Raw genomic sequence first — 12,005 nt, forward strand, 5'->3', positions numbered from 1 at the left:
GATGTAGTATATTAAGACTAAGTATAAAACAACTTGAAAACAATCACAATTTGATTTTTTAAAACATTGCTAGAATTTTTTTTAAATTCCACGTAAAAGACTGTGTGAAGATGAGCCGTCTTCTTCTGTTTTCTATGATTCTAATTATTGAAAATGCTGTAGGCCAACGCATTTCCACAAAGGAAAATAAGGAAAAAACAGAATCTTTGCATTTTTAAACAACCTTTGTGCCCATTTAAGCATCTGTTTATGAGATGCACCTGAATGCACCACAAAGTCCCCAATGTGGTATAAACTCTCAGCACAGTCTTTGTTGCATGAACATGTTGGTGCAAACATTCACCTCCCAGTGTGGCAGATTGTCTTGCTAAAAGAAAAATCTACCTACATTTGAAGTTTGGCAGGTGTTTATTTCAGACCCTGCCACTTTGTCATCTGATCGTCTCTGATCAGCCTTTACAGTCACTACCTTGTCCCTGACAATAAACCCAATACTATAATTATAATATAAAACTAATTCTGAAACTAACAAAAGCTAAACTGAAACTGAAAATTTCCAGTGGAAAATTGAAACTAAACGGAATTGGAAAAAAGAAAGAAAGCACTAAAAACTAGTGAAAAATATAAAACTGCAATGGATCTGGTCAATGGAGGCTAAAAGCACAGATGTTCACACACCATTGGCGACGTAGGTGATTTTGCACAGGATGTTGTCTCTGCTGATCTCTTTATCTCCCTCTGGTGGGCTGACGAGGGTCTGACAGATCATGGCGATGTTGATTTTGGCACGGACACACCTGCTGGACGGCTGTGGGACGACAGGACAGAGAATTAAGACGAGCAGCAGCAGGATTATCGCTCAGAGGCTCAATAAATCCCTCGAGTGGACAGATCTGGGCAGACCTTCTGGCTCACCTGTGCATCGTCGTGATCCACAGAGAAGTTGCAGACCAGCCAGGTGTCTGGGTCGTTCTCATTGTTGGCCAAGATCTTCCTCATGGCAGACAGGTACAGCACGTCCCTCTGAGACGCAGGCCAGACCCGCTGCAGGACAGATAATATTCATCATTTCAGATTCAACACATAACAAAAAAGCAGATTCATTCCAAAGTCTATAAACTGTGGTGATTTTACCTTGTGTGTTTGGTAAACAATCGCTGCGTTGTCTGACAACGTCTCCACAACATTGAAGTTTTCAATGGTGGCTGAAAGAGGCAGAAGATGTCAGAGTGTTACAATGGAGTTGTCTCAATCAAAAGAATTTGTTTCAAACTAGCACTGATTCAGAGTTAAAGGACTTACTCTCCCAGTCGTTGCGGTAGGCAGTGTCCCAAAAGTAGTGGCAGACCTCATGACCCGTCACCCCCTTTACTGAGTGCGTGGCCTTCAGAGGGTCCAAAACAATCCCATTTTCTTCCACCTCCCTCCTGTACACCTGCACACACACGAAAAACAGAAGTGAAAACATTTTAGTCATTTTTTTTAAAAAAGAAGACTTGATTGGGGCTTCAAGAAATGTGGGGCTGTATGAGGTACTTCAATCAATCAAACTTTATTAATATGGAACTTTTTATACCAACAAAATGTAGCACAAACTGCTTCATACAGTAAAACAGTAACAAGGATAAAACTCAAAATAAAAGACAAATAAATCAAAATCAATCAACAAATAAAAACTATTAAAAAAAGTAAATGAAAGGTTCTAAAATACTAAAAAAAAGAGGACATGTACTGAAAAGAGTAAAACTAAAACTAAAAAGTAAATCTAAAATATATACAGACAGTAAATAAGTACAGATCTTTTTTTTTTTTTTTTTTTTTAGATAAGCCTTTATTTAGTGGCTGAAATGTGTTTTGCTGCTGACCCTGTCTACAGCAGGACATTGCTTAGCTTCTATCCTGGTGCTCCTCTCTGCTGCTCCAAACTGAGGGCCTGTCATCGCCAGTGTTTCAAACAACCTCATTTCAAATAATCTGAACTATCCCTTTAAGTAAAAACTATGATCCAGTAAGTTCCAGATATATGTTATTTTAAGAACAAAGCAATTTACTTGCAGCATGTAAACATATAAACATTATCCTCTGTGTGATTTACTGTCACAGAAATCTGGATGACTCAAAAACCCTCCTCGTACCTTCATTTCTCCCTCTTCCACAACCAGCTGCCAGTTGGCATCTCCACCGACATCCTGCAGGGAGTAGGTCATGTGATTCTGCACCATCTCCTCCACCTATAACACAAGGCCAGGGACAGACAGAGGAGGTGATATTGATTATGTGACGACAACTTGAAAGGGGTCCTCAGATATCAGCTGGGCATAATGGAGTCAGTGAGTGCAGAGAAACAGACAGAGGCAACGACTGAAACGCTGCTTTAGAAGCTGCAGCCAATCAACTTTCTATCCATGTAGCTTAATATACAGTAGGTAGATATGTAGATACAGAAATTGTTGTTAATTTTCACAACAAAAGCTATGACAAAAATTATTGCTGACAACCATTTTTATCATGAAAACAAGACAGAAACTAACAAAAACAAACAGAACAAAGATGATGATGAAAGTATCAACAAATAAAAACTAAAATGATAAGGTGAACAATGGATAAATGGACATATAAATGGATTACTGATGTATATCAGTCTTATTCAACCTGCCTGCATGTGTGGAACCCAATCAAAAACAAAAACATCTGCTTTTCAGACGCTGATAAACAGCATCTTACTCACAGACAGTCAATAATTAACAGACTGACATGCCTACTGAGACTGAGAAATGATTTATTTATCACAAGATGAATAAAACAGATTATGTATTTGTTGAATTAAGGAACATGGAGCTGTTATTTACCTTCCTTCTGCTACGTCCTCTACCAATTATGGGCACTACAAATAATGCAGGGCTGTAGAAAGACCCCCTGTCCATAGTTCATAATATATAATGTCTGCTATCTGGAAGTTTGTGGATGCCACAGTGCCTGGCAAAGATGTTGTACTGTACTGCTGTTTTTTGTCAAAAAAGATCTAATAAGAGCTAAGTATTTAAAAACACAAGCAGTATTCTGTATTCCAGTAATGCCATGTCTTTGCCAGTACTGTGCAACAACATCGCTGGTTCTTGGAAGGCAAAAATAACAGAACTGCATGCACCAACAATCTGACTGTAATCAGACAAGAAGAGACGACAAAGCAGCTGAAACAAACCGTGAAAATAAGCAGGCCACCATGAAGACATTCAGACAGGTTAATGACACAAAGTTAAGGTCATACAACTAGATTTGACACTAACTAACTAACTAACTTCAATTTCAGTGAGTGAGTGACTGCTTCAACAGACTGACAAAGTTAACAGCACCTTTTCTGCTAACGTTAGAACAGATGTGAACAACACCTGTAACCACGGTAACTGTGCACATCAATGCATTCATCTGGTGTTGGAAATAATCGGAAAAATTAGTTCATGACTGGAAAAATTAATGTGAACACAACCTGAAGTCAAAACAACAACTCAGAATGTTGGAGAAAATTCTGTTAAAAGAGTTGCCGAGTTGTTGTCTATCGACTTCGACTATAATAAAATCATCTTTTCGTCATGTCATTTGTAGTGTGATATTAGGTTGTAACCGGTAGTTGCTGATCACATAGAGTGACCTAGATTATTTGGAAACATTATTTTTAGCATTAACCCTGATAACGAGTCAGGTAGCCTGCAAAGGGATCCACTTTACAACTTAAAAGTACATGAACACACATGTGAATGCACTTTAAGACATTTCACTGACAAAAAGTAGACTAAAATGCCTGTGGTCTACAACAAAAGTCAAATGACAAAAATGTGAATAAAACAAAAATTTACACCGGAGGACAGGAAGCTTTGTACCAAGCAGGCCTGTATTTGAACTTCTGCTACAGACCTGGAGGCGTACGTCTGAAGCTTCCTGGTACAAAGAGCTGCTCTTAGTGCCAAAATTGTGAGAAAATTCTTGAAACTGTGACCTTTTCTAAGAATTTCCCCTTACTAGATAAAAATAAAATAACTAAATAAAGCAGAGGGGGAAGTGGTCAGGACTCAAAATTAACTTTCTTCCTCAGTGTCCCGCAGCTGTCCTTTTACTGTCCTTTAGCTGTCCTTTTACTCTCAACTGTCCCAAACTTGCTGCTCATTAAACCCTTCCTTCATACAAGTGCAATAGATTGTATAGAATTACCTACATGAGTAACCATGAATAATTGAGTATTGATCACTTGCATTCACTGTAGGACTGTTAATATGTTACTTTATAAAGTTTTAATATTTTTCAGGCAAAAAAAAGCATAATTTAGATTCCCAATTTGTGGCCAGTTTATCCAAATGTGTGTTTATCCAAAAATACCTACATTTCTCTACTGTCCCAGAATTGTCTAAGACACTGTGTCTTTCGTTTTGTTTTGAATGGGGCTTTTTTTTGTACAATTTGACTGACAGTGTATAAAAAAGAGGAAAGACTTTTTGCACATGAAATAGATATTATTTGTGCGTACATTTTCCGAGGTCACATTGAGTTGTACATTAGCCAGTTAAAGAGAAGCAGGAGGACATTTTTATTTAGATAATTTTATTTTTCACAGGTTTGGGCCACCTAAATCAACAATATATGAAAGTTCCTTGTAGTAGCTTTAAGTGCTACAATGATAAGCACTTTAAATAAATGCAACCAAATAAATATGACAACTATCAGAAAGTGAATAGGCTACTGCAAAAGCCTGTGTTTTAAAAACATTTTGTAGGTTCCTTTAAAAGTATGGCTTGCAGTTTAGTTAACAGAAGTGTATTAATGATTGCAACATGTCTTAACAAAGACTAAATTCTGTGATCAGGTCTGTCGATTTCAACCAATCATAAGTTTTAAAGGAATGTGTCATCGCGCAGTTTCTGTCACCTCCTTGCTCACAGTTTCTCTGAGAATGTTCCTTCATCACACCTAAGCTCTGACTTTTTTAGGCGATGTTAGGAGCTTTCTGACAATATTTTGTGTTTAAACAGTACCAAGTATTATTTCACACACATGTAATGGAGCTCATGCTTCATGCTGCCACGGTGAGTTTAAGTTTTTTCCAGTGTGATCATGACTCTGTTACTGGGAATTCAAGTCATGCAAACATGGTGTTTAGTCTGGACAGGTGAAACACAGAGTGGGGGGTAGACTGGTTACACCTTAGCAGTGAGTTACCTCTGTGCTGAATCTGTGGACATCGTGAGGAGGGGCCATGACTATCAGAGGAGGGGAGGACTGACTATGAGGCTACAGGGACAATGAATCAAGGAGATGATGGACACAGTTACACAAAAGGATGTGAGATGTAAAACTGAAAGAAGTGTGAAATGAGAAAAATAAGGAATGGGAAGAAATGGAGCTGGAATTATGAAAGTAGCTTGCAGGTTTGTACAGTTTTGGGGAAGAAAATGTATAACAACCTTGTCAGAGAATCTGTGTGCGCCAGCGCTGGAATAGACGTCTCCAGGGGGGACTGGACTAGATCTCTGTATCCTCGTCTTCTCAGTTTGACACTGGACACAAAGAAACACACAATTTAAGTCAAGAACACAAACAAAAAAATAAATAAATGTTAAATATTTCAATGCTTTTCAATAAAGGTGCTCCAATCCACCAACAGCTGATCGTTACCAGCTGATATTTGTTGTAAATACTTTGATCAGTGGTCTCTGTCCTCTGCTGTCTGTTTTTGAGTTTGACACAGGGACAGGGACTTCATGGTGCATTTAAGGGCACCTTGTAAACTCTGAAATCTACATCTCTTTGTACAGCAAAGCTTGTGGACTTCATGGTGCATTCATCTTAGGGCTGAATGATTTTGAAAAAGTATCTCATTTTAACTGATATTGCAATTGCGATATTAGAGGGAAAGATCATTTTTACATGTAGGAAATTTGGTACAAAAGCCATTGTGATTATTTTGATCAGTATTGCCCAATACTGCCTCCAGCAATCACTGAAAGCACCCTGATTGGACCTCCCTTATTTTTCTATTCTTACCTTCAAAGCATCTTATCGCTTGTATTCAACATCTGATCTTTGCTTACCTGTTCTTCTATTTTGTCCTGCCTGTCGAGAGCAGCTTCAACGGCATCGAAAAATTCATCCTCGTTGATGAGGCTGTTTGGACCCTCCTGCCAGTAAAGAGGAGAGTGAAGGTTACTTCAAAAAGTTCTTACACATCCCAGAATTCATGTTTCATTATGGACGAATTTGACGAGTTCTTCACCTCATAATCAGGACCTCCAAAGTGAGACTTCTTCTTCAACTCATTGAGGGCTGATTTATAACTCTCCTCTATTCTTCGCCTCTTCTCCATCTCCTACACACACAAAAATCCAGAATCATTAAATTACCACAAATGTGGGGAGAACGTTGGAAAGATACAACCTGACGTAGAATCAAATCCTACAGTAATTTTCTCTTTTACATCTCTTTTTTTTGCAGATGGCTGCTTCTCTACTGTAGATTACCACAGGAAAAAGCGATCACTTCTATCTGACAAATAAGAATATATGGGCTCTATCAACATGGCCAATTAGATCCTAATTCTACACACCTTGTCCAGTCTCTTTTGCCAGCTGTCTTCTCTCTTCACCATGAGATCGATGCAGTGGGACAGAGTGGCCAAGATCCCAGCTGTGGTGGCCTTGAATGTGATGGCCTCACCCTTAAAGTCTATGCCATTGATTCCTTTGGGACTCAAGGACTGGAACACTGCACAAAAGAGGAACATGCAGACTTAAACAAATGTTTTCTATAACAAACACACAAATAGCAAAACATGACATATAAATATATTTTCTCAGTCACATTCATACTATGACAATGAGGTCGTATGTGCACAATAATTTAAGTTGGGACAGGTAGGGTTATTTCAATAGAGAGATTCTCGTATTTTGTTTTTATCTGTGCTGTTTTTATTGGTTTAAACGAAAAATATGTGAATTCTGCCGCTTTGGGTCTCTCTCACATTAAAACAATAACAAAAGACTAGTTTGATGACATCATGAAGTGGTGTGGGATCATGGGATTTGGTGTCTCCACTGTTCAACAACCACCATTGTGATAAAAATCTGTCTGACATGAATCATCCTCGTGGACGAAGTAATGAGTTTAAGTTTTATTCACGTTAAGCACCATTATCTTGAATAGATCATGGAGTTCTCTGAGTTTGTACACTGTTGAAAACACTTGGGATTATTTAAGAACACAAATCAACAAAATATACAACATAGCTAGTGTTTTTAGACATTTTCACTTTAAAGTGGGTGGGACTAAGTTGGTGATGTCACTGTGTTAGTATAGTTTTGTATTCTTCATTAGTCTTTATTTTTTTCTCATTTTTAATTTTTGCTTTCATTTTAGTTTAGTGTCAGTTTTTAAAACCCAGAGTGGGTTTGCTCATTTCAGTTCAGTTTTTACTGTTTAGTTTCATTTTTTTACTTTCAGTATTAGTTTTAGTTCTTTTTTATCATTATATAGGGAGTATTTGTCAGGGACAAGATTTATTTTTAAGTTCAGAATAGGTATTACAATTGCAAACACAACACTTTGTGAAGGCAACTGACGCACAGGCATGCAGACATCCAATCTCAATAAACAAATAAATAAATACACAAATGCCACCTCATGTTTGCTGTGTTGACAAAATTGACCAAATTGAAAAAACTAAAGAAACGTTTCCTGTCCATTTTTTTTAGTTGATATAAAGTACACAATATTGTTTTAGTTAAATTTCACTTTTTTCTTTCTTCTATTTTTTATATTTTTATTTCAGTTATTTGAAAAATAGGATAAAACGCACTCAACTTTCTATTGAATCTTGAAGAAAATTAAAAAAACAAAAACTAGAACAGTACTCCTGTTTTTTCCCTCCCAGAGTGCTGTCTTAGTTTTGTTATTTCATTTAACTAAAATGTTTTTTCCACACCCAGTTTTGGTTCACAATATTAACCCTGACACGTTTAAGCAAGAAGATTTAGCAATAATTGAATCAAAATGTGATGTCAGTCATTGAGTTGTTTCTTATGTTGTCAGGCCACTGTAAATCCCATCTGACCGAACCACATCCACCCAGTTCTGATAATGCAGTTTAGTTGAGCTTTTTGAGTGTTAGACTCTTAATAACTAAAACATTAAGCTTGATTTTTAACTTTTCAATTTAGTAGCGTTGAAGGTAATAGAAAACTGTTTTAAAACCAAGATTTTGAGGCCTGTAAGTAAGAATTCTGCAGTACTCACATTTTTCTTTGCTGCCATTGTTGTTGTGCAGAAACTCTCCGTCTGTCCGGGTGTTGGGGAAGTCATCTTCATCATCCTCCACAACTTAAAAAATGAGAAAGAATGTTCAAAAACACAAAACAGGTAGCAGCTACACCGAGCCTATTCTTGTAAGACCCTACTGAATGTGACCCAGGACTCCAGGGCAGGGTAGCGCCTTAGGGCCCATTCACAACTTAAGCTACAGTCCAGCACACCATCAGACTGACAGACCTCTGCTGTGCTGGACAACATGACAATGGTCTGGTTTCATCTTCAGAATGGACAGAGGGTGAGAGAGAAAAAGAGGGACAGAGAGCGAGGAGCGGAGGGAGGGAGGTGAGGAGAACAAAAGCAGGGCTTCATTCACTGTGGTCATCCACAGGCGCCCAGTGCAGGCTGCCCTGAGCAAATGTTCAGCCAGCCAAGATGGGGTGAGGGTGAGGGGGCTTAGAGAATAACTGCTTTCTGAGTCACAACACACACAGACACATTCCAGAAAAGATTCAGTACATGTTTCTTTTAAACTGTAAATATTTTCATTATCTATATTTGGAATACGCAAACTAAAGATTATATGAGACCAGGATTTCTGCAGGTTTCAATAAGTTAACTTTAAGATTATTAAAGATCATTTAAGACCATTATGAATGCAATTTAAAATGTGTATCCATACTGGCAAATAAAGTCCAAAGACATAAATGGTTTCAGAATCAGGGAACACAGTCTGACTAACATTAAACTGTCATGTGTTTTAATGATGCCATTTTTAATTACTTTTTTTTAAAAGGGCCAGAACTGAAAAAAGTGAAGTGCTGAGGGGCTGTACATTTACGTTTCCTGTCTTACCTGTAAAATCAGGTGTTAAAATGTGTAAAGCAACGCCCTTTTATATTTTACTTTATTAGAAAAGAATCATTATGTACAAAGTACAGGAACAAAATGTATTTAACATCTTTTTCATTCAGTTTGACTCTGCTAAATTTTCTGTGCTTAAGCAGCCTATTTTTTAAACTTAAAATGATAAATGTCTCTGTGCTTAACATAACCAATGAATGGACTAATTAGCCTAAAATAATGGCTGGCTACAGTATCCCCTGTTCCCGAGCCAAATCTTGGTGAACTTGCACTAACACACGCCCACACATTGTTACACCTAATGCAACAACTATATGACAAATATATGACAAACTAAACTAGGCTTCAACAATTTATCATTTAATTGTTTTGTCTATGAAATACCTAAAAGCAGGGATGCAGTGATTGTAAATTTCTAGGCTGATACAGATGTTTAAGAAAACATGAAACGTCTCGCACACTAACCCTTCAAGCAACACTGCTCTATAACAAATAAATTTTGATTGAAAGAAATGATCAAAATAGAGGCATGGAATGACAGCTCTAAAATAAACCTGGAATTTTTCACTTGTCCAAAATCCACCCCTAAAACCACAAAAATCAGACCCCTACAGAGTAACAAAAGAATTGGTTAAAAGGAGTATAGGTGTCTGTGGGTCTTACTTTTGTCCCTCTGCAGCTCATCCTTTGACACAGCGTCTGCACAGCCATCAAAGTATTTCTGAAGCGTGTCCACCTGCCTACACAAGATGTCTCTGAAGGTCTCCATCTCAGCCAGCTTCTCTCTCAGGCTGTGACCCTTCTAGAGAAAAAATAAAGACACACAGTGGTTATTAAGCTTTTGTTTGTATTTCCATGGTCATCAATGCAGCGATTCCAGTACGTGTTTGCTGACAAAATTAACAGCCCATGTGTGCCTACAAACATCCCCCGTGTGTGCAGATACAATATTGAAGCCAATGATCTTCTCAGCCACAGTAAACATTTAGCAGAAGACTCACCTTGAAGGAGGATGTGGAGGTGGCAGAGTAGCCGCTGGTGGCTGAGGTGAGAGACAGCATGGAGCCGTGTCTCCGCAGACTGGACTCTGAGCCATATCCAGAATCGGCCTGTGAAGAAAACCACAGGTGTGGAGACAAACAGTGGAAACAAATTTGTGATTTTTTTTTTTCCTAAATTCATAAAATACATTATAATTATTCATTTAAATTACAGATTTAAATCAAAATGCTTTATAATTATTAATTTAAACAAAAATGTAATCAAAACAAAAGACCATGCATGAGAAAAAGAGCTTGACTGTGACTGAAACAGCAACAATTCTGCAGTGACATATTAAACAAACCCAGTGACACAAAACACAAGCTCAACTACTTAAAGTGATATCAGTAATCTCTGTTCTAAGTGTCCATCTGATCTGAAGTGTCCTCACCTGCCATCTTCAGCTTTGTTACACAATCAGACCATGACTCAGCATCATACAAGTGTGTATTAGGGCTGTGATGATAACAGCATTAATGCAATACCACAGCCATGTGACGCCTGCCACGGGGTTTAGCTCATTACCATCATCACCACATCATCACATGGGAATATGCTGCTCAATCACTGCTGTAAGACAAACTCAATACCGCCACAGCCCTACTGTGTGTAAGACATGTTTCCAACTACTTTGATGCAACTGCGAGTTGTGGCTCATTTATTTTGGTGTTTTCAACTACGAGTCGCCTGTTTTTTGCAAGGCTTATACCAATACAATTATTATTAGTAATTAAGGAAACCAATATTTGGAATCAATATACATTTAGTAAAACTTAAAATTTTGAACTATTTATTGCATAATATTCCATTTGTATATTAAAGGTTTTATAATTCTTATTTTTATAGCCCATTAAAATATCAAATGATGACTTATTTTGTAAGTTAGTTATAGATAAATACATTTGCCTGTTTAATGCCCATTTTTATTGCACAGTTATTTATTAATAAATGAAATCCCTAATTAGTATTTGTGACACTTCTGGTTCTCCATAGTTCTTATCTTTTGCTGCCTCTTCTATTTGTGATTCCTTGCATTGTTATTCCATTACTGAATACTGGATCTGAAAATTAACCAGACCACTTATCAGTTGTCCCCATTTTAAACATCACATCATTGCCAAATTTACATTTTTGTTCTCTTTCCTTTTTTTAAAACTCATTTTTGTGATGCATGAAAATAGGGAAACAAAAACAGCCTTCAATGAAGTCATCATAATATTGCTCCTAGTGTTGTAACGAAAGGAGAGGGTGACCACAACAGCAGCAAAATGTGACACATGGTGACCATGGTAACTGAAACATCAACTGACTTCCCGTAAACCTTACTGGTTCCCCTTTCCTCTTGCATAACAGCCTGGCGCCCAGAATAGCTGGTCGGTGACAGCAGAGAGGAAAGGTTCAATGGCACAGGAAAACACTGGTCAACAGTAGAAACAAAGATGCGTTTCCCTTTAAGAGACATTTCTGATTTCAACCACCAGAGGGCATGAAATGTACATGCACGTGACTGGAATTAGTAAGAGGCTGGGGTAACTGTCGGTCAACGACCAGAGGTAACTCCGCCTGTGTTCACATGGATTTCAGTCTGCGCTGCTTGCCCTTTAGCCAACATACTGCTACCCCACTGACTTCATCAGCACAGACAGCACTATCTGACTGTTTGCATGAGGGTGCTTAATCTGTTTGACGACAGAAAAAAAATCAATGCAAGTGGTTTTGCTGCAGCTTTATTGTTTGATAAATTCAGAAAATACAGAATAAAAGCTAAGATTTATCAGTTGCTGGATCTCCTGTCAACAGCCTACTGTACA

At 37.8% G+C, this 12,005-nt stretch overlaps 1 protein-coding gene across 3 annotated transcripts in view; it reads right to left on the minus strand.

Moving 5' to 3' along the window:
• LOC146308466 (ceramide transfer protein) overlaps nucleotides 1-12,005 on the minus strand; it is a 30,602-nt gene that overhangs the window by 1,065 nt on the left and 17,532 nt on the right. For 2 of the 3 annotated variants that reach the window (XM_084746224.1, XM_084746223.1), the window contains 13 exons: nucleotides 10,155-10,262; nucleotides 9,817-9,955; nucleotides 8,278-8,361; nucleotides 6,593-6,750; nucleotides 6,263-6,355; nucleotides 6,081-6,167; nucleotides 5,454-5,546; nucleotides 5,209-5,280; nucleotides 2,136-2,231; nucleotides 1,303-1,435; nucleotides 1,135-1,205; nucleotides 916-1,044; nucleotides 679-808 (listed from right to left, as the gene is read on the minus strand). In XM_084746224.1, coding sequence (XP_084602350.1) covers nucleotides 679-808; nucleotides 916-1,044; nucleotides 1,135-1,205; nucleotides 1,303-1,435; nucleotides 2,136-2,231; nucleotides 5,209-5,280; nucleotides 5,454-5,546; nucleotides 6,081-6,167; nucleotides 6,263-6,355; nucleotides 6,593-6,750; nucleotides 8,278-8,361; nucleotides 9,817-9,955; nucleotides 10,155-10,262 — 1,393 coding nt within the window. The remainder of the gene's footprint in view (nucleotides 1-678; nucleotides 809-915; nucleotides 1,045-1,134; nucleotides 1,206-1,302; nucleotides 1,436-2,135; nucleotides 2,232-5,208; nucleotides 5,281-5,453; nucleotides 5,547-6,080; nucleotides 6,168-6,262; nucleotides 6,356-6,592; nucleotides 6,751-8,277; nucleotides 8,362-9,816; nucleotides 9,956-10,154; nucleotides 10,263-12,005) is intronic. The other variant, XM_084746225.1, reaches the window with a different exon arrangement.

This window comes from Lutjanus erythropterus, chromosome 20 (genome assembly GCF_056507025.1).
Source record: "Lutjanus erythropterus isolate fLutEry1 chromosome 20, fLutEry1.hap2, whole genome shotgun sequence".
NCBI classification, from domain to species: domain Eukaryota; kingdom Metazoa; phylum Chordata; class Actinopteri; order Lutjaniformes; family Lutjanidae; genus Lutjanus; species Lutjanus erythropterus.